We start from the raw sequence: 21,912 nt of genomic DNA on the forward strand, positions 1-21,912 counted from the left end.
TGCTGGCGGCGGCCGTGAGGGCGGGACCCGAGCGGGGCAGGGCGGGCGGGGAGGCAGGGGGAGGCCCCGGGAGCGGGGACGGGGGGAGGCCTCTGCGGCTTCCAGCCCCCCAACAGGTGTCTCCCACCCTCCATACAGCCAGATTCGGGGAGGATAGGGCGCTGGAGAGCTTCTGAGGATCGTGCAAAGGAGAGTGAGGCGTCCCCCATCCCTGAACTCCGGTCCGGGGTCCTTCCTCGGCCGCACACGTCCAGCGTAGGGGCCCCACACCAGTCCTCCGTGCCCGGCATCCTAACAACAACATTCGTGTTCACACACCAACACACTCTGTCCGGAGTTCAAGGCACACAGCCGCCGTGTCTCACACTTGGCTACAGGAATGCTGTGGTGCCAATGCCTAGACTGGCTGTGATCAGGAGGGGAATCACTGCAGGGTTCTGGGGTGACCGTGCAGGGCCTGGACAGAGCAGAAACTTCCCCTTGCCCTGCTTAGGTGCTGGCCCCAGCTGCAGGCACGCTGCAGCTTGCACCATACTCACACATGGTGAACTCACTTCTGCACTCACACACTCAGAGGTCTCTGAGCTGACTGCACACCAACGTCAGGGCACACATACCACCTGCAGGTACAAAGCTACACCACGTTTAGCTCTTTTGACGTTCTATTATGGAAAATGTCAACGTATTCCCAAGAAGAGTGACTAGAATAATGAGTCTCTGGCACTCCTCATGAATTTCAAGGGTGATCAGATTTTGCCCATTTTTCCAGACACCCTCTACCCATGTTTGCATAACTATTTCCAACTGCTCCAGGCTCACCCCGCCCCCAGTTATCCTCCAGATGAGGAGATGCCATTCCTTAGCAGCCTGGACCCCACTCTTAAGCACCCTCATACATTCCACAGTTTCTTCCTATGCCCAAGGAAATTGACCTACTAAAAGCACCGAGGGTCACCCAGTGGTGATGCCAAGTGCGTGAGTGAACATCAGGCCTCTGTAGGAGTGATAGCTGGCATGGTTGTGAAACTCTGCTGTGTCAAACACAGCACTTGGCACCTGACGTCATTCATACTCACTGAGATATACTGTGCCAGGGCCAAGATTCCTCTAGGAGGCAGAAATTCAGGGGTGAGTTTAACCTTCTTCTTCCTCATCCACCCTCTCCCAATCAATCTGTTCCTCTCAGATCCAGGTTGCCCTGGCCTGGACCACCAACTCTTCTTACCAGGATCTTGTGGTGGGTAACACCCCTGTGCTCTCCCTGGCTCCAGCTTCCATCCCGTCCCCAGCTCATTTCCTGCTGAAGTCCTTGTTCTCTTTTAGCCCACCCCTGGTCACAGTGAGACTCAGGGCTGCTCATACCCTTGGATCACTCCAGTGCCCACCTGCTCAGATTTCAGATCGGACAGCCAGTCAGACACCATCTCCACCAAGAAGCCTTGGCGATCCCACCACTTTCAAATCCGAAGCCCCCTGCCCCCACGGCTTTGTGTGGTGTAAGTTCTCCTGCGGCAGAGTCAGGCCCCTCTGCTGCCCCACCTCGCTCCCCACCCTCCAACTTCTCAGGCTGTTCAGAGGAGAGGAGGTACCCGGAGAGGGATAAAGGTAAGGTTCCTTCACTTTCACTTTTCACTTTCATGCATTGGAGAGGGAAATGGCAACCCGTTCCAGTGTTCTTGCCTGGAGAATCCCAGGGACAGGGGAGCCTGGTGGGCTGCTGTCTACGGCGTCGCACAGAGTCGGACAGGGCTGAAGTGACTTAGCAGCTATTGGAAAGGTAGGAACTGGCTTGAGGGAATTCCAGTTCTGAGGGTTTGGAGATTGCTTTGGAGGGGATGGAGAGGGATAAGGGACTGGGATGCTACTCGCCAAGGAAAAGAATCAAGTGGGGCTTCAAGAATAGTGGGGCTTCCCTTGTTGCTCAGTGGTAAAGAATCTGTCTGCTGTTGTAGGAGACATGGTTGGATCACTGATCCGGGAAGATCCCACATGTCACACCACAACTACTGAGCCTGTGCTCTAGAGCCTGGGAGTCACAATTCATGAGCCCACGTGCCACAAGAACTGAAGCCCGAGTGCCCAAAGCTTGTGCTACGCAACAAGAGAAGCCGCTGCAATGAGAAGCCCTCGAACCACAACTAGAGAGTAATCCCAGCCCACCACTAGAGAAAAGCCTGCGCAGAAACAAAGACCACGCACAGCCAAAAATAAATAAAATTATGTTTTTAAAAAAGAAGCATAGTAAATTCACATTTGGGTCTAGGCTGCTGCTGGTGCTACTGCTAAGTCGCTTCAGTCGTGTCCGACTCTGTGAGACCCCATAGACGGCAGCCCACCAGGCTCCCCCCCGTCCCTGGGATTCTCCAGGCAAGAATACTGGAGTGGGCAGCCATTTCCTTCTCCAATGCATGAAAGTGAAAAGTGAAAGTGAAGTCGCTCAGTCTTGTCCGACCCTTACTGACCCCATGGACTGCAGCCTACCAGGCTCCTCCGTTCATGGGTTTCCAGGCAAGGGTACCGGAGTGGGTTGCCATTGCCTTCTCCAGTTGGGTCTAGGCTAGGAAGGCACAACGGGGAAGGGCAGAGGAGAAGGAATAAGCTGACTGGAACCTGGTTTCTCTTTCTCTCTCTCCATCTGCGAAGAAGAAAGGCATCTTATACCCATATATAGCCCCCCTCTGAGCCTGTACCTCACAGGTAGATAGATCTAGACCTCCATTCATCCAACACATACTTATGGAGCACCTACATTATGCAAGGCACTGTTGGACACAGGAGTAAATATAGCAAAGTCCTTATTATAATGGCATAATTCCAGTGGGAGAAATATATAGTCTGTATAGTAAGCAAAATGGAGAAAAATAAATCTGGGTTGAGGGAATAGAAAGGGAATAGTGTATTAGTTACCTATTACTGTGCAACAAATTACATTCAAACTTAGCAGCTTGAAACAGCATTTATTTTTTCACTATTTTGTGGATCAGGAATTCGAGAGTGGCTTAGCTGAGGGGTGCTGACTGTTTTTCATGAGGTTGTAGTCAAGATGTTGGCTGCAGTGATTTGAAGGTTTGGCTGGGACTAGAAGATCCACTTTGCTCGCATGACTGTTGGCAAGAGGCTGTTCTCCCCAGCTGGGCCGCTCCATAGGAGAGGACCTCGTGTCCAAGTGTCCTCCCAACCTGGCAGCTGGTTTCCCCCAGAGAGAGTGACTGAAGAGGGAAGAGAGCTTTTTATAGCCTAGTTTTAGAAGTCACACACTGTCACTTATGCCATATATTATTTGTTAAAAGTACATAACTAAATCCAGCCTACACTTAAGGGGAAGGGAATTAGGCTTCACTTCTTAAAAGGAAGAGTATCAAAAATTTACTATTTGAAAACCAACACAGAAGGGCTGATATTACCCAATGTTAAGGGAAGGACTCACTGAGCAGGAATTGAAGGAGGGGAGGAAAGGCCATCCAGATACTTAGGGAAGAGCCTTGCAGTCAGAACAGCAGGTGCAAATATCCTGAAGTGGAAGTTTGATGTACTGGAAGAAAAGTAAGGCCACTGGTCTAGAACACAGTGGCCAAGGTGACCAGTTGGATGTTTGGTCAGAGGTAACATGGACCTTGGAGTAAGCTCTTGGAGGCAGTGAAAGGACTGGATGAGATGGGAAGCCATTGGAAATGGCTGAGCAAAGAGTGAAAGTCTGACTCTGGTTGTTGAGTCTGACTCTGACCTTCCATGATGGATGTAAGCATGAGGCTCAGTTAGGAGGCCATTGCAGTAATCCAGGCAAGAGATGATGATGCCTTGTACCAGGGTGGTAACAGTGGAGGTGGCAAGGAGTGGTAAGATGCTGAATATATTTTGAAGATAAATCTGACAGGATCTGTTGATGTCTTGAATGTAGAATGTGAGAGAATGAAAGGTATCCAAGATGACTTCAAGGTGTTTGGCCAAAGCACCTGGGTAAGTGGAGGTGCTCTTAACTGAGGCCATAAAGATCGCAGGAGGTGCAGGATTGGGAGAGAAATCAGTTTGTGTTGAGCATTTTGAGATGCCAATTAGATGACCAAGTGAAGATAAAAGAAATCAGCTATCTGAATCTGGAGCTCAGAGGAGACCAAAAATGACTCATCAAGACACACAGACGGTCCTCAGGTTCCAACCACTGTTGCAAATGGCAGGGTTTCCTTCTTTTTCATGGCTGAATAATATTCCTTATAGATATATACCACATTTTCTTTATCTATTCATTCTTGAGAGTATTATGTGAAATGAAATAATCAGATAAAGACAAATGTTATACATTCTCACTTAAATGCAGACTCTAAAAAAAACAAAAAACTGAACTCATAGAAACAGAGAACAGATTGGTGGTTGCCAGAGGTTAGGGGTAATGTGGGGGCAGGGGAGAAATGATTGTTGTCAAAAGGTAAACTTCCAATTATAAGATAAGTCAGTCCTGGGGATGTAATGTACAACATACTGACTATAGTCAACAATATTATATGGCATATTTGAAAGTTGCTTAGAGAGTAGATCCTGAAACCTCTCATTAAAAGAAAAAAATTATGACTGTGTGGTGGTGAATGTTAACTTGTAATCATTTCACAATATAGACATTTATCAAATTATTACATTGTATACCTCAAAATTAATAAAACCTTGCATATCAATTGTATCTCAGTATAGCTGGTTTATAGGCATATAGATGGTACTTATTTATGGTTGTCCCGTGTGGCTTGTGGGATCTTAGTTTCCTGACCTAGGATTGAACCCAGACCTCAGCAGTGGAAGCCTCAAGTCCTAACCACTGGATTGCTAGGGGATTCCTTAGATGGTATTTAAAGTCATGAAATGGTTGCAATCACCTCAGAGCAGTATAGACCTGGGAAGTCAGAGGTTGAGGAAATAAGCAAGATCTAGCAAAGAAGGCAAAGAAGGAAGAGTAGTGTCCTCTGAGCGACATGAGCGTTTTAAGATTGTATCAAGTTAAAGTGAGAAGAAATAACCACTGGACATAGCAGCAGAGATGAGGAGCCTCGGAGCTTAGTCCTATGTGAAAGAAAGAAATGACATAGGGAGCTGGGGCATCCCTAATAGATGTGGGCTCTAAGCCTAGTGGCAAAGGTGGGTTTCATGGTGAGAGAAATTCTGAGGCTTGACTTTGCAACCTGTGATCAAATGGAGAGGCTGCAGCCAGAGCCTGTCATGGCCGACACGGTGGTGGTGGACTCTCAGGAGGCATTCTTGCCTGGGCCTCACATTCATTCTGTGTGACCAATTTAGACTTTTTTTTGATGTTCTCAGTGGTTATATATGTAGTCTTTTGTATTTTTGTTCATTAGAATGTCAAATCTTTAGAATAAGACATTTTTTATAACCATGTTTCTTCCATTTTAAATATATTAGAGTGCAAAGAAGTGAGGCCTGAGTCTTGCTCAACCTCAGAGCAAGGTAGGAGGGTGAGGCAAGTGCAGGGCCCTTGGGAGTGTGCACTTCAGGAACCTCTCTGATCTCATCCTAGTCCCAGCCCTCACTACCTCAGACATCACCAGATACTGTGCCTGCTGCCCACTCCTGGGAGCCTCCACCGAAGTAAGGGATCCTGGAAAAAGCAGACTGGAGACGAGGAACTCTTGCTCTGGGTGGAGGTGAACATGCTACCCTGGAAACCTAGTACAAAGCAGATGGAGAATGATGCTGCCTTACAGCTCAAAGGTGGCTGCACACTGCCACCCAGTGATCATTCAGGGTAGGAACCCCAGGACTGATCCCAGAACAGCACTAGCAGAGCTAAGACCAAGACACCAAGAGGAAGACACACACCTCAGTTAGCCTTGAATTTCTTAAACTGTGGCATTCAGACTTGGTGGACAGAAACTTATTAAACATGCTGATCTCAAGGCCTCAACCCAGAACTGATCTCTGGGGACTGGGCACAATAATCCATAGAGACAATGAGCCTGCGGGTGATTCCTGGGAACACTGAAGTATTGAGTAAAAAGCCGCTGTCATATAAACTGAATCACACAGTGAGGGAGAAACCTTCTTGAGGCCTCCAGGAGTTAGAGGTTTTCCTGCTGCTCAGAGACGAAAAGAAATGAAACTGTTCAACAGGTCTTTATTAACAGAGATAGACAGATGGACAAAGAATGCAGCAAGGGCAGTGTCCAGAAGCTGTGATGGGTGTGTGCGCAGAAAAGGCTTTCTTTAGGCCAGCGACAGCCCCTTGGACCTGGGCCCACCTGTCCAGGTACTCATCCCAGCAGTGGGCCCTGGGCTGAGGCCAGCTTCCCCATCATACTCTGGAGGGAGGTGTGACCTCAGCATTTTCCATTCTCCTGGTTCTCCAGAGGGTAGGGGACAGATCATGAGGGTACTTGCATAGCAGGGGAACAAAAAGGGGTAAGGCATATGGTGAGGATGGGAGATGAAGGGGAAGGGAATCATAGCTGCAGGTGAAAGGAGCCTCCAAAGGCAGCCCCTCTTCTCCCCTATCCCCCCTAAGCAATGGCTGCTGGGCTGAAGGTTCACACCCAGGCAGTTTGAAATAGCCACCCCCATCTCTAACTCCAGAGCTCTGACTAGGGGCAGAGAGGTTCTGGAGAGGCCTGAGTTAGTGAGTGGAGCTTGTGGGATGTGTGTTAGAACATGACTGGCTCCCTTGGTACACGTGGGGCTCCCTCTCTGGATGGGTGTGAATGCTGCCATACACACAGGATTCAGTATCTGAATGTGCGTCTTATGTGTTCCCATGACTCTTTATGTTTGGTTGTATAAGCATGTATGTCCCTGCTCATACATCAGGAATTCAGTATCTGCATGTGGTGTGTTCCTGTTTGTTCACATGGGCTCCAGCAAGTGGATGTGTGCGGGCCTGCCCGCTCCTGCCCATCCACAGGTCCTCCTTCAGGCCTGGCTGGTCAGGCGTCCTGGCCGAAGAGGTAGGTGGTGAGTTCCAGCCGGAGGCCCCGGGCATAGGCTCGAAGAGTGTAGAAGAGGGTGAGGAAGTCCTGGGTGCTGAAGACAGTGTCAGCCAGTGCGAAGCCCAGGGTAGAGGGGATGACACCCCGGCCATACTCCACCATCCATGTGTTTGGCCCCCACTCCACAGCCGTTGCCTCACCAGGCCCGTGCACCACTGTCTCCCCTGGGGGGACAGGGAGCAACCACCTGAGGATCCGGGCCCTGCTCTCCCCTTCCATGGCCACCCCCACCCCTGGCCTATAGGCTCTCTAGGGGTAGGGAATGGACAGGCAACTTCAGGAAAGGAAAAGCTTTACCTCACTGGTTTGGTTGGGTAAGGGGCTAAGGTGGCCAATCCTGAACTTTCCTTTGTGGCATCACCTGGCTCATGTCCTCTCGGGGGGGAAGTCTCACTTGGCCCTGCACCACTGTCTGGGAGCCATGGAAGTCTGCATTCCCAAGCCTCACTCATGTCAAGCAGAAGTTTAGCTAAACTTGGGCTGGGCCTATTAGATAGGGTGAGATAAATATGAAACTTGCTAGGCTTTCTGAGAAATGTAGCTGTTCAATTACAATACCTGCCACACTTGTTTGGTTTTTTTTTTGCTGTGCTGTGCAGTATGCAGGATCTTAGTTCCCTGACAAGGGATCTGACCCATGCCCTGCTGTACTAGGAGTGCAGTTGTAACCACTGGACTGTCAGGGAAATCTCATGCCTGCCATGCTTGTAACATTCAACACCAAAGTTACTCAGCAGTTCAAATGCTTCATTATACAAAAAAGGGGAGACAACTGTCTGCCTTGTCTTGGGGCATGATAGCATTTCTGATTACCCAACTGACTCCAGTAACTGCTGGGAATACTGGATGATTAAAAATCAGACATGGTTAACAGGAGGTTATGTTTGCACTTGGACAGGGGAAAAGTCACAGAAACCCTCAACACTGCCTCACCAACCACCTGTGGCTTACCTGGAGGGCAAAGGAACTAGGTGGAGGGCCCCTCAATGCACCCCCTTTTCCATGGCATCGCTCCTTCCCCCAACTACAAGTACCCAAGAATGAAAAGACCACCTCTCTGACAAAGTCACCCAACCCACCTGGGTAGAAGACCTCACTTTTAGTAGTACCCTCTCTCCACTGGTGGAAGGTGCCAGAGATGATGGTATCCGAGATCTCAGCCCAGTAGCGCCCTGAGGAACAATCAAATGGACACTGAGTACCAGGGTATCCGTAGTATCCTACGGCTTGGCCAAACGGCAGAAAGGAGGGCATGGGCCTTTGTACAGCCCCAGCCTCCCAGTCCGGCCCGCCGCCAGCACTGACCCGAGTGGCCGCTAGAGCCCAGAGCGGTGCCGAAGAGCAGCACGTACTCGGACAGGGAGGCGTGCAGAAGGCACATGGCGCCCATCCAGCCTCCCGCGTTCACGAACACCCACTGCAGGTCCTCGTCGGGCAGCACGTGGCCCGGGTGCAGCCGCCGCAGCTCCACGATCAGCCGAGAGAAGGCCAGCTCGTGGTCCAGCCCTGGCGGGGGTAGAGGAACAAGAGTCAGGGCCAGCACCGGTCCGGAACTGGGAAACGGTGCCCTCGGAACCTCCAGCTCGGCCCGGCCCGCCCCAACCCCGTGGTCCTCCACCCGTTCACCCGCCGGCTCACCCGCGTACTGCCGAGCCAGCTGCGCGATCTCTTCGTGCTGGAAGACGAAGCTCTGAGTGCCCAGCCAGAGCCAGACCACCTGGGCCAGCACAGCCGCGACCGCCAGGAGCAGCGCGGCCCACGCCCACCGCCGGCCCACGCCCCAACACATGCCGGTGGGTGGCCTGGCACAGTGCAGCGCTAGCGGGTGCCGAGGCGGGAGGCTGTGACTCTCACTGCCTCCGAGTCTGCGGCGCGCGGTCTACTACCCGTTCCCCCGCCACCGCCGTGGTACGGCTCGCCCTGGCCAATCGGAACTGCCAGGGCGCCGGGGCACCGCCTCTCGGGTTGAACCATTATCTCTCCGGGAGTGGGGAGCCGGGAGCTCCGAGGGGGCGGGGAGCCGCCGCACGCGTCAGGCGAGGGGGCGGGGCCAAGCCCTCCGAGCTGCCGGCCTTCCGGCCTCTAGGCGGGGTCTCTTCTACTGCCGTCCTACTTGCGGTAGGAGAGGGTGGCGGTGAGACGCAGAATGGACTGGCCGTCCTGGGCTCACTGACTGGTGAAGCAGGTGAACCCGGAAGCAGAGCCTTCCGGGACTTGAGATGGTAAATGCCCTCCTTTGTTAGCACAGAAGGTGGGAAGGAGGCTCTTCAACTTGGGAACGTATGCAAGGCTTTTGGAGGCGGTGACACTTGAGCAGTGTCTTTAAGAGAGATGGGAAGGGCATTGCAGTGAGCCAGTGAGACCTTCTCCAAGAGCAAAGGCATGGAGGAGAGACACAGCGTGGGGTTTACCGGGGGCCGACAATTCTTTATTCAGAAGCACAAAATGTGAGAGGAGGGCCTTGTAAACCAACTGAAGGTTATCAGCCGCGGGGGAGTGATAAAGAAAGAGAAGCAGAAGCAGCAGAAAAAAGGCAGCATAGTGCGGTGATAAGAAAGAAAGACTGAATTAAAAACCTGGCCTCTGCCACCTACTAGTTGTGTGATCTTGGACAAGTTGTTTAAACTCTTTATAACTCAATTTTCTCATCTGTAAAATGGGATGAATAAAAGGACATCGTTTATTGTGATGAAGACTAAACCAGTTAATATTTACAAAGCAATTAATGTCTGGCATGTGGTGTCATGTGCTCAGTTCAGTTCAGTTCAGTCGCTCAGTCGTGTCGGACTCTTTGTGACCCCATGAATCTCAGCACGCCAGGCCTCCCATCCATCGCCATCTCCCGGACTTCACTCAGACTCACGTCCATTGAGTCCCTGCTGCCATCCAGCCATCTCATCCTCTGTCCTCCCCTTCTCCTCCTGCCCCCAACCCCTCCCAGCATCAGAGTCTTTTCCAATGAGTCAACTCTTCGCATGAGGTGGCCAAAGTACTGGAGTTTCAGCTTTAGCATCATTCCTTCCAAAGAACACCCAGGGTTGAGCTCCTTCAGAATGGACTGGTTGGATCTCCTTGCAGTCCAAGGGACTCTCAAGAGTCTTCTCCAACACCACAGTTCAAAAGCATCAATTCTTCGGCACTCAGCCTTCTTCAAAGTCCAACTCTCACATCCATACATGACCACAGGAAAAACCATAGCCTTGGGTAGATGGACCTTAGTCGGCAAAGTAATGTCTCTGCTTTTGAATATACTATCTAGGTTGGTCATAACTTTTCTTCCAAGGAGTAAGCATCTTTTAATTTCATGGCTGCAGTCACCATCTGCAGTGATTTTTGGAGGCCCCAAAAATAACGTCTGACACTGTTTCCACTGTTTCCCCATCTATTTCCCATGAAGTGATGGGACCGGATGCCATGATCTTTGTTTTCCGAATGTTGAGCTTTAAGCCAACTTTTTCGCTCCCCTCTTTCACTTTCATCAAGAGGCTTTTTAGTTCCTCTTCACTTTCTGCCATAAGGGTGGTGTCATCTGCATATCTGAGGTTATTGAGATTTCTCCCAGCGATCTTGATTCCAGCTTGTGCTTCTTCCAGTCCAGCGTTTCTCATGATGTACTCTGCATATAAGTTAAATAAGCAGGGTGACAATATACAGCCTTGACGTACTCCTTTTCCTATTTGGAACCAGTCTGTTGTTCCATGTCCAGTTCTAACTGTTGCTTCCTGATCTGCATACGGATTTCTCAAGAGGCAGGTTAGGTGGTCTGGTATTCCCATTTCTTTCAGAATTTTCCACAGTTTCTTGTGATCCACACAGTCAAAGGCTTTGGCATAGTCAATAAAACAGGAATAGATGTTTTTCTGGAACTCTCTTGCTTTTTCCATGATCCAGTGGATGTTGGCAATTTGATCTGTGGTTCCTCTGCCTTTTCTAAAACCAGCTTGAACATCAGGGAGTTCACGGTTCACGTATTGCTGAAGCCTGGCTTGGAGAATTTTGAGCATTACTTTACTAGCATGTGAGATGAGTGCAATTGTGGGGTATAGTTTGAGCATTCTGTGGCATTGCCTTTCTTTAGAATTGGAATGAAAACTGACCTTTTCCAGTCCTGTGGCCACTGCTGAGTTTTCCAAATTTGCTGGCATATTGAGTGCAGCACTTTCACAGCATCATCTTTCAGGATTTGAAACAGCTCAACTGGAATTCCATCACCTCCATTAGCTTTGTTCCTAGTGATGCTTTCTAAGGCCCACTTGACTTCACATTCCAAGATGTCTGGCTCTAGATTAGTGATCACATCATCATGATTATCTTGGTCATGAAGATCTTTTTTGTACAGTTCTTCCGTGTATTCTTGCCACTTCTTCTTAATATCTTCTGCTTCTGTTAGGTCCATACCATTTCTGTCCTTTATCGAGCCCATCTTTGCATGAAATGTTCCCTTGGTATCTCTAATTTTCTTGAAGAGATCTCTAGTCTTTCCCATTCTGTTGTTTTCCTCTATTTCTTTGCATTGATCGTTGAAGAAGGCTTTCTTATCTCTTCTTGCTATTCTTTGGAACTCTGCATTCAGATGCTTTTCAGATGCTTTTATCTTTCCTTTTCTCCTTTGCTTTTCACCTCTCTTCTTTTCACAGCTATTTGTAAGGCCTCCCCAGACAGCCATTTTGCTTTTTTGCATTTCTTTTCCATGGGGATGGTCTTGATCCCTGTCTCCTGTACAATGTCACGAACCTCATTCCATAGTTCATCGGGCACTCTATCTATCAGATCTAGGCCCTTAAATCTATTTCTCACTTCCACTGTATAATCATAAGGGGTTTGATTTAGGTCATACCTGAATGGTCTAGCGGTTTTCCCTACTTTTTTCAATTTGTCATGTGCTAGTTATATAAATAAAACATAAAGGAGAAGAGAATTGGAAAACTGTAGCCTCGCACATGAGAATGATGGAATGAGAGGTCAACACAGTCAAATATAATTGAGTGGTCCTATTAAATGATGGGAAATGGTCATTGAGTTTCTCAGGAGGGACATGTAGCAGAGGGGTTGCTATACATTCACATATCCATTCCTTTTGCTCTTGGGCAGCCAGATTATATTCCAGTCTACTCAGTAGTTAGGTGAGAAGTATAGGCAGAAATGATTCCAATGAAGTATAGGCAGAAATGATGCCAATGAAGTATAGGCAGAAATGATGTATGCCACTTCAATGTCTGGCTCCTAAAATCTGTGAAATTATTGACACATTCTCTCTTGCCTTATCTATTATCATAGTTACATACAGTTAAGTAGTTAGTAGAGAATTCTGAATGTTGCATGGGACAGAGCGCTTCCTCTCTCCCTCAGTGGACTATGGTGCTAAGCCACTGAGTTTGCGAGTTGTTTGTTACAGCAACTAAGATTATTTTTCCTGATTACTAAAGGGCAAAAGACTTGTTACAGTGTACTGTGCAGATAAGAGTAGAGGCTGGGAAGATGGACTATTTTTTTTTTTTTTGAGATACTTTTAACTAAGAAGGGAAAGATTTAGAAAGGGATTATTGCAAGACTGAGGGAACATGTTTTTGTATTGGCTCTGGCTTCTGTGACACTCCTGAACTGACCATTCTTTAGTATCCCGAGTAGCAGGGACTAGCCCAAAACTCTGGTCCCTACCATGCTGTTTTAGGAAGAGTCCTCTGGGACTGTCTAGGTCTGCAGCTCCCTTACCTGGTCTTTCAGAAATCTCCAGCACACACTGTTTTTAAAAAAGAGAAAGGCTAATTATTAGAGAGATGCAAATCAAAACCACACTAAGGTATGATCTCACATGGGTCAGAATGGCCATGATCAAATTGTCTATAAATAAATTCAGGACAGGATGTGGAGAAAAGGGAACCTTCCTATCCTGTTGGTGGGAATGTAAACTGGTACAGCCACTATGGAGAACAGTATGGAGGTTCCCTAAAAAATAAAAATAGAGCTACCATATGATCCAGCAATCCCACTCCTTGGCATATATCCAGATAAAATCATAATTCGAAAAGATGCTTGCTGACTTCTCTGGTGGCGTACTGGATAAGAATCTGCCTGCTAATGCAGGGGACACAGGTTCGACCTCTGGTGCAGGAAGATTCTACATGTGGCAGAGCAACTAAGCCTGTGTGCCGTAACTACTGAGCCCACCTGCTGCAACTACGGAAGCCTGAGAGCCTAGAGCCTATGCCCTGCAACAAGAGAAGCCACCACAATGAGAAGCCCATGCACCAGAACAAAGAGTATCCCCTGCTAACTTCAACTAGAGAAAGCCCACACAACAAAAAGCAGTGAAGACCCAACACAGCCAAAAATAAATAAATAAAATTATATTAAAAAGAGAAAAGATGCAAGTACCCTAATGTTCATTGCAACACTCTTTATAATAGCCAAGACATGGAATCAACCTAAATGTCCATTGACATGGATAAAGAAGATGTGGTACATATATACAATGTAATATTGCTGCTGCTGCTGCTAAGTCGCTTCAGTCGTGTCTGACTCTGCGACCCCAGAGACGGCAGCCCACCAGGCTCCCCTGTCCCTAGGATTCTCCAGGCAAGAACACTGGAGTGGGTTGTCATTTCCTTCTCCAATGCATGAAAGTGAAAAGTGAAAGAAGTCGCTCAGTCGTGTCCAACTCTTAGAGACCCCATGGATTGCAGCCTACCAGGCTCCTCCGTCCATGGGATTTTCCAGGCAAGAGTACTGGAGTAGGGTGCCATTGCCTTCTCCAACACAATGTAATATTACTCAGCCATAAAAAAAGGATGAAATAATGGCAACACAGATGGACATAGAGATTATTATACTAAGTGAAGTAAGTCAGACAGAAACCAGTAACCAAAGCACATATTGCTGGGACTTCCCTGGCAGTCCATTGGTTAAGACTTCATGCTTCCAATGCAGGGAACGCAGGTTGGATCTGTGGCCCTGGAACTAAGATCTCACATGCTATGGCAAAAAAAAAAAAAAAAAAAGGCTGAATATTTGGAAATTGCCTGGTAGTCCAGTGGTCTGTGCTTCCACTGCAGGGGGAATGGGTTTGATCCCTGGTTAGAGGATTAAGATCCCGTATGCCATGTGGTGTGACCAAAAATAAATAAATAAAATAAACAGTTTTCTTTAAAAAAATGCACATAACTCTTCCTGTTTTTCTTCATCCTGAACTCCCCTCTGGGCACACCATTGTGGGGTCAGCTACAGTGGCTGCTGCAGTGGCAATATTTATTGTTAGCAGACAACATGCCCTTTCCACAAAAAGCAGATTTTTTTATTCCTTTCCCTCCCTATTTCACTTTCATGCACTGGAGAAGGAAATCGCAACCCACTCCAGTATTCTTGCCTGGAGAATCCCAGGGACGGGGGAACCTGTCGAGCTGCCGTCTATGGGGTCGCACAGAGTCGAACACGACTGAAGCGACTTAGCAGCAGCAGCAGCTCCCTATTTCATGGGCAGCCAATGGGATATATAAAGCTCTGGTTTCTCAGCTCCCTGCCCTCTAGTGGTGGGCTTTAGATTTCAGTCTGAGGCCCCTGGGGCAGAGATAAGGTAAATGACCTAAGACCCAGTTTTTACATCTGAGCTCAGCAAAACACCTGGCTTGACCTGGTGTGGCTTGGGGGAAGGGGCCTTCCTGCTACTGCCCAGCTCCTAGCTCACTAGGTTTCTATCTTAAGGTTCACTGAGGGAGTTCCCTGGTGGCCCAGTGTTTAGGATTCTGGGCTCTCACTGCCATGACTCAGGTTCAATCCCTGGTTAGGGAACTGACCATCCTGTGCATGGTGTGCCAAAAAAAAAAAAAAGAAAGGAAGAAAGAAAGGCAAGCTCACTGAAGTCTCAGAGACATTTCAAAGCATCAGGAAGAGCTTGTAAACTTGGGTCCACATCTCAGTTTGGCCACTTATCCTCTGGATGACCTTGAGGTGTCTGTTCTCCACTGAGAAATGGGGAGGAGGTTCAGGCAATATTTAGATGACTCTATAAAGTGCCAGGGGAGGAATTAATTTGATATTTATTCTAGTTTTAGCCAACTAGTTTGATCCAAGGAAAAGTTGGAGAAGGGACAGGATTGTGCAAAGGAAACACCCCTGACCTCACTCAGATGGTTGTTGGAGCTACTGATAGTCCTGTCCTCCCCACAATTTCAGATTTCTTATAGCCTTCTTACCCTGACCACTTCCTGTGCTTTGTGTGTGTCTGTATATATGACACACAGAAAGAATATGGTTAGTTAGCCCCCTTTCCCCAAGCCTGTTTTTGCTGCCTGGTGGGGCTAGCATATGGTTACTGTGAGGTACCCACTACTCTAAGTAGTTCCTGAAGCCAGGGTTTAGGTGAAGCAGATCAAAGCCCACAGCCCCATACCCCATCCTCTTGCTCTTCCTCCACCAGAGTCACTGCACAGGTAAGTGAGGTGGTTGTGGATCCAGGGTTATACCCTTACCTATCCTAGAATGTCAGCTCTGGGAGGGCTGAGACTATGGCTTGTGCACACAGGGACATCCTTTTGCGCCACATGGAGCCTAGGTTCCTGGCACGCGGTAGATGCTTAGTAGGTAAATATTTGCTGAATGAATGACCAAATGACTTAATGCAGCAAAGAAGTCTTTTAAGCATCCTGGAGCTGAGGGATCTGTAGTAAGCAGTTTCACAGAGGCTGTTTCAGGGTAGTTAGTGGCTTTGGCCCTAGAGTGGGATCATCAGAGTCGCCCCCTGTAGGGGTAGTCAGTCCTGAGCCCCGCCCCCAGGTGGTAGGGCGGACCCTCGGGCTGTCACGTGCCGGCGGCTGTTCAATCATCGAGGCCGGGGCGGGGCCAGACAGACGAGGCGATGGGGGCGAAGTGAGCAAGCTCAAAGTTCCAGACGATACCTCCCCCTCGGTGGCCTCCAGTCGCGCCGCGGAGCGTGTCCTGAGCAGCGCCAGCAGGCGTTAGAGGCGGACGCCATGGCCACAACCTTCCGGGCAAGCGGTAACTGCAGGGCGGCCGGGACTCGCTGGGACGCGAAACTGAACCCTCCCCTTCCTTAGGAAGTTGTCCCTGCCCGCAGGTCGGCGCGCCCACCGGTCCAGGCACGCGCGGCGAAGGGACACGCCGGTGTTGGGGCTGCAGGCTAATTGGCGCAGCTCCGGCCTTTAGCTCTTGAGCAGGGTGGGGCCAAGAGGGTGCATCCGAGCTTGGGCCTTCCGCAGGGGAGAAGGGGGCGGAGAGCTTTGTGACTGATCTGGACTCTCTGCCGCCAGAGCATCAGCATATCCGCTACAACCCGCTACAAGATGAGTGGGTGCTGGTGTCAGCGCACCGCATGAAGCGTCCCTGGCAGGGGCAGGTAGAGCCCCCGCTTCTGACGACAGTACCCCGCCATGACCCCCACAACCCTCTCTGTCCGGGGGCCACACGGGCCAATGGAGAGGTCAGTCTTTAGATCCTACATCTGCAGGCTTGGCGGGGAGTGGGAGTAGGGGAGTAGCTCCATCTCCTTTCCCTTACAGCTCCCCTTCACCCCACAAAGGACTGGACCCTAACCCTTCATCTCACAGGGGGAGTGACCTCCTTCCGGGTCATGTCCCACCAAGTCTTTTTGACCTCAGAGTGGCCTTCCCCACCTACTTATAACCTTGAGACCCACCAGATGACTGGTGGTATAGGCCAGCAAAGGCTTCTAGCCCATGCTTGTCTGTAGGTGAATCCTGACTATGAAGGCACCTTCCTGTTTGACAACGACTTCCCAGCTCTGCAGCCTGATGCCCCTAGTCCAGGTAACCTGGTTCTGGGTGCTGTTGGGGAGCAAAGAGGTTGTACCTTGTTGGGGGACTTCTGCTGCATAGAGTGATACCCCTTTATCTTAGGACCCAGTGATCACCCCCTTTTTCAAGCAGAGGCTGCTCGAGGAGTTTGGTAACAATGAATTTCTACTCTTACACCCTTCAACCTGGGGCCTGGACTGAATACTAGGATTGGGCCCTACCACCAACACAGCAAGCCCTATACCTATGTCATCTCTCCTTCCTTCACCACCTAGTAAGGTCATGTGCTTCCACCCCTGGTCGGATGTGACACTGCCGCTCATGTCGGTCCCCGAAATCCGAGCTGTCGTTGATGCTTGGGCCTCAGTCACAGAGGAACTGGGTGCCCAGTACCCTTGGGTGCAGGTCTGTGAGGTTGCCCCCTCTACTAGATGGTCAGGGAAGGGGTGGTACAATTTGGTTCTGGGAATTGGCACTTTTATTTCCATGGGCTGTGGTCGCGAGGGGTTGACTTGGTGTCTTTTTGGCTATAAAGCTCCCTACTCCTACCTCGTAGATCTTTGAAAACAAAGGAGCCATGATGGGCTGTTCTAACCCCCATCCCCACTGCCAGGTAAGAGTGTGAGGGGCTTCCATAGATATCTGGGCTGAGTCCAACCCAGCACTGTGGGGTGGGGAACTGGAGTAAGGGAAGGGCCAGAGGAAGTATGCTACTGATGTGGAGGCTCAGTGGGTGAAGGATCTGCCTGCTCTTCTACTGCCCCTTGACAGGTGTGGGCCAGCAGCTTCCTGCCAGATGTTGCCCAGCGTGAGGAGCGATGTCAGCGGGCCTATCAGAGTCAGCATGGAGAGCCCCTGCTCGTGGAGTACGGCCGCCAGGAGCTGCTCAGGAAGGTGGGAGAAAGCCAAACCTTGTGTCCCTAAGAAGCCCCTAGCCTCACCTCAAAAGGAGAGGTGTGTGAAGGAGAAGGGTAGAAGGGAAGTAGCAGAGAGACTTGCTAGGAGGACACAGCAATAAGCTAAAAGAAAGATAATGAAGGCTTAGACTAGGGTGATAGTGACAGAGGTGGTGAGAAGCCATCAGTTTCTTCATAGGTTTTTTGGTCTTCCCTTACCTATCTGCTGGCCTCCTCACACCCACCTTGATGACATCGTTTCCATTGGGTTGGCCTAGGAACGTCTGGTCCTAACTAGTGAGTACTGGTTAGTGCTGGTCCCCTTCTGGGCAGTGTGGCCCTTCCAGACACTACTGCTGCCCCGTCGGCATGTGCGGCGGCTGCCTGAGCTGACTCCCGCTGAGCGTGATGGTGAGTCTCCCAGCTGGGCCCCTGGGGCCAGGTTTTGGCTGGGGATGGCTCTGGTGGGGACAGCATCTGCACCCCAGACTGAGAGTCAGGCTCTGATTCCAGATCTATCCTCCATCATGAAGAAGCTCTTGACCAAGTATGACAACCTATTTGAGACATCCTTCCCCTACTCCATGGGCTGGCACGGTGAGGCTTCCAGAGCACCCGTATCTATCCCCAACGCCATTTCTGGGCTCCTGGGTCCCAGCTTAGTGGACTGAAACTCCCAGCAGGCCTTGGAACACTTGCTGGGGAAGCATTCAGAGCAGATATGCCGGAACTGAGGGTGGAGACGTGAACAGTGAAACTATGTCTCCCAGTGCACTTTCCGGTGTCTTGTCTCTCTGGCAGAGAATGCTGGAAGATGTAGTTTTCAGGTACCTGCTATGGTTTGGGGAGCTAGGCTGAAGAACTAAGAAAGGACCTTTCCCAACCATCTCTGCCTTCTTTCTGTCAGGAGCTCCCACAGGATCAGAGGCTGGAGCCAACTGGGACCACTGGCAGCTACATGCTCATTATTACCCTCCACTCTTGCGCTCTGCTACAGTTCGGAAGTTCATGGTTGGCTATGAAATGCTTGCCCAGGCCCAGAGGGACCTCACCCCGGAGCAGGTCAGGATTTGGAACACCCTGGATCCTTGGGTCCCCTTTTCTCTCCTGTTTCCTCAAGGGATCCAACAATCATAACCCTAAAAACCCCCATAACTTGCGTATTCCTGGGGACTCCAGAGCTGCTCAACTCCTTCATCTCTGGCTATTCCAGCAGTCCTTCTCACCAACCTCCCTGCCCCACACACCCTCCCCAGTGTCTAGTGTCTTCTGGCACTCAGAACTCCATACCCCATTCTGGGCAAACATTACCCTCCCTAATTATCCCCTTTCCTCCTTCCAGGCTGCAGAGAGACTAAGGGCACTTCCTGAGGTTCATTACCGCCTGGGGCAGAAGGACAGGGAGACAGCAGCCATCGCCTGACCATGCTGACCACAGGGCCTTCTGCCTGAGGAACCAGGGCTTAGAATTTGGGCAGATGTGGGATCAATAAAACTATGCTTCTCAAACTTTAATCACATAGTCTAATGCCAGAGGAGTGTGAACTCTGATCCCTGGGGGTCTGGGGTTAAAGGCTGAAGGCATAGCTCCAGCCACAACTTTCTTTGTCAACTTTTTTGCTTACTCAGTCGCTCAGTTGTGTCCGACTCTTTGCGACCCTTTGGACTGTAACCCGCCAGGTTCCTCTGTCCATGGAATTTTCCAAGCAGGAATACTGGAGTGAGTTGCCATTTCCTCCTCCAAGTGGATCTTCCCGACCCAGGGATTGAACCTGTGACTCCCAAGAGATGTGCAAAAATTTAACAGTGCGACCTCCCCACCTCTCCTTCGCCCCAAATCTCTGAACAAAATTAATACTCAATGTCATATGTGGCTTATAGAGTCTTTTACTCCTAGGGTAACAAGGCAGCCCAGTTTAAAATTGTTTTAGAATCCTTTGTTCTTATCTTTGGCTGAGGCTTTGGGAAAACCAGAGCCTCCCTTGCACCATCCCTAGGGTGTCAACTCACCACGCCTGGGACTGAGGGTTTGGTGGGCATCAGGAAAGGAGGATCCTAGTCCCAGTGGTCAGTGGCCAGGCACTGGGCCGCTGGCCAGAACCCTGGCTTTGTGAGTGGCTGTATCTTGGCTCTGCTCCAGCCCACAGAGGCTGAATGGGCGGGCAGGGAACGTGTACGTGGCTTTTTGTCCTTGGCCTTTCCAGACTCCCACATGTAGCATGTATGCATAGTGTCTGCACACCTCTGTTGCCCCTGTGCCCCAGTCATTGCAGAGGACAGAAGATAGTCCTGGCAGGGCGGGGCTGCCAGAGTTAGGAGCCCTGAGGCCTAGAAGGAGGGCATGATTTGTGGAGTGACCCTCAGTCCAGCCACGCTTGTCTGGACCTGTTTCCCTGGCAAGACTGTAACTGGGAATAACAAGTCATACAACCCAGGAGATGTGATGTACCTAGGGTCTTCCAAACATTTAGGTGAAGTCAGGAGCTTGTGAGTGATACAGGAATGGCCAGAGCACTTTTTGTCTCCTTTCTTTCCAAGGGAATTGAGACTCTGGGAGGGGGAATCACATCAGGCAGGACCGTAATACCCTAACCCAGGATAACCTTTGCTGCCTTCCAGCCCCTGGGTCCTGTCTTCCTAGAGACCCTGGAGGGGAAGGGTCAACTTGGAGTGTTGCCCTGTTTTGAAGAAGCTCAGCGACTTCACTTTCACTTTTCACTTTGATGCACTGGAGAAGGACATGGCAGCCCACTCCAGTGTTCTTGCCTGGAGAATCCCAGGGATGGCGGAGCCTGGTGGGCTGCCATCTATGGGGTCGCACAGAGTTGGACACGACTGAAGCGACTTAGTAGCAGCAGCAGCAGCAGCAGACAAATGTGGCACACATTTTCCTTGAGCCCCCATTGACTGGGGAATGGAACCCTAGACGGACGGCTAGTTTCTTAAGACATACATTCCTACTACACACACACACACACACAGACACACACACATTTGATCCTACACCTTTGAATGGCCTGCATTTTGGAGTCATCCGGGGAGTTTTAAACAGTACTGATTTAATTGGAGTGTGGCTTGGCGGTTATAAAACCACGATGTCCAGTGACGTTTGAGACCCACCGCCTTAACAGCAGTCCACCTCCTTGTCTTATCTGGAGTCAGGGGCACCTTCAGCTTCCCCGGTCACCTGCCCAGTAGCTCCTAAGCCACAAAACCTGAGGCTTTGTTTGCGGACAGCTGGGAGCGGGGAGGGGCCTGGGAGCTTCAGGTCCCGCGGTCCCAGGAGGAGGGGCTTTCGGGGCCCGGACCCAGGAACCCAGCTCCACACTCTGTCCCCCGGCGGCAGCCTCCTCAGTCCCGGACGGGACAGGAAGTGTCCGGCCGAGGTGGGGGTGGAGGTGATTGGCAGTTGGAGGCTCCAATGGGCCGAGACCCCCCCCGATTTCACCCTGCTCCTTCCATTGGCGCCTGGGCGGAGCCGCCCCCACGGCGGGGCCCCAGGGCGGGAGGGAGTCGAGGCCGGGGCAGAGGGCGAGGGCGAGGGCGGAGGGCGCTGGCGGCGGCGGCCGCGGAAGGTGAGGCCTGATGGGGCCGCGGGTGAACTGGCGGGAGCCTCGCCAGGAGAGGGCGGGGCAGAGGGGTGAGGGATTGAGCGACTGACGGACTGTCAGTGTGCTTGTGTGTGTGTGTGTGTGTGTGTGTGTGTGTGTGTGTGCGTGCGCGCGCCTGTGAGACTGCCAAGGCTGTGTGTGACGATGTCAATGTGCGAGACTTCACAACAGTGTCGCTTGGTGCAACTGTCAGCTAGTATGCCTGCGGGTGTCGCTGTGCTTGTGGCTGAGTCTGCATGTGGCTGTGCGGGTGTGCGATTCCGTGTGCGTGTGTCTGTCAGTGTGCAGTGTGGGGGCAGAGACTGGGTCAAACGTTTGTGCGGGTGAGACGGTCCGTGAGCACAGCGGGGCAACTGTGTTTTGGGAAGGTCTCTGAGGGATCTGAGATGTGTCTGCCAATGTGAGAGTGCGTGGCTGGGTTTGTGTGTGCTCAGGTGTGACTTCAGCCGTGGCAGAGTAAGAATGGGACTTGCACTCCACGTGTGTCCTGTGTCCTGACTGTTAGACTGCGTGGAGCTGGGTTTGCATCCTGGGGACTCACTTCGGTAGGTAGCTGATGACACTGACCTTTCTACTCAGTGGCCTGCATGGACGGACCCATCTCAACACATTTGGCTTCCCCTTCTTTTAGTGCTCCTGTCACTGGCCCTTTGATCCT

The 21,912-nt window shown here is 50.7% G+C and overlaps 3 protein-coding genes across 7 annotated transcripts in view; 2 read left to right on the forward strand and 1 right to left on the reverse strand.

Moving 5' to 3' along the window:
* Positions 1 to 2,937: 2,937 nt before the first annotated feature.
* On the reverse strand, positions 2,938 to 8,977 carry LOC120866523 (sigma non-opioid intracellular receptor 1). Of its 2 annotated transcripts, none has more exons than XM_040244312.1 (4): positions 8,619 to 8,887; positions 8,286 to 8,486; positions 8,060 to 8,152; positions 2,938 to 3,209 (listed from the first exon to the last, which is right to left on the reverse strand). In XM_040244312.1, the coding sequence occupies exons 1-4, from the start codon at positions 8,767 to 8,769 to the stop codon at positions 3,079 to 3,081; spliced, it is 576 nt and encodes a 191-aa protein (XP_040100246.1). In that variant the 5' UTR covers positions 8,770 to 8,887; the 3' UTR covers positions 2,938 to 3,078. The 2 variants fall into 2 exon arrangements, with proteins under 2 accessions (XP_040100246.1, XP_040100241.1); XM_040244307.1 differs by lacking the exon at positions 2,938 to 3,209 and adding an exon at positions 6,098 to 7,144 and having other exon boundaries at positions 8,619 to 8,977.
* A 6,831-nt stretch (positions 8,978 to 15,808) lies between these two features.
* On the forward strand, positions 15,809 to 19,163 carry LOC120866542 (galactose-1-phosphate uridylyltransferase). 2 transcript variants are annotated; one of them, XM_040244323.1, is made up of 11 exons: positions 15,809 to 15,971; positions 16,244 to 16,413; positions 16,684 to 16,759; positions 16,850 to 16,898; positions 17,023 to 17,152; positions 17,304 to 17,360; positions 17,519 to 17,641; positions 17,922 to 18,054; positions 18,157 to 18,240; positions 18,551 to 18,705; positions 18,986 to 19,163. In XM_040244323.1, exons 1-11 carry the CDS (start codon positions 15,947 to 15,949, stop codon positions 19,064 to 19,066), a joined length of 1,083 nt encoding a protein of 360 aa, XP_040100257.1. In that variant the 5' UTR covers positions 15,809 to 15,946; the 3' UTR covers positions 19,067 to 19,163. The 2 variants fall into 2 exon arrangements, with proteins under 2 accessions (XP_040100257.1, XP_040100262.1); XM_040244328.1 differs by having other exon boundaries at positions 15,863 to 16,050; positions 18,986 to 19,152.
* A 2,026-nt stretch (positions 19,164 to 21,189) lies between these two features.
* Positions 21,190 to 21,912, forward strand: part of LOC120866556 (interleukin-11 receptor subunit alpha) — a 9,534-nt gene continuing 8,811 nt past the window's right edge. Inside the window, exon 1 of one of the 3 annotated variants that reach the window (XM_040244360.1) lies at positions 21,190 to 21,218. The gene's annotated coding sequence lies outside the window, so the exon portion shown is untranslated. Of the gene's footprint in view, positions 21,219 to 21,376; positions 21,800 to 21,912 lie in introns of those variants that run through there. The other 2 variants (XM_040244337.1, XM_040244342.1) reach the window with 2 other exon arrangements.

The sequence above is a fragment of the Oryx dammah genome, unplaced genomic scaffold, assembly GCF_014754425.2.
Source record: "Oryx dammah isolate SB20612 unplaced genomic scaffold, SCBI_Odam_1.1 HiC_scaffold_1, whole genome shotgun sequence".
Taxonomy (NCBI): Eukaryota; Metazoa; Chordata; class Mammalia; order Artiodactyla; family Bovidae; genus Oryx; species Oryx dammah.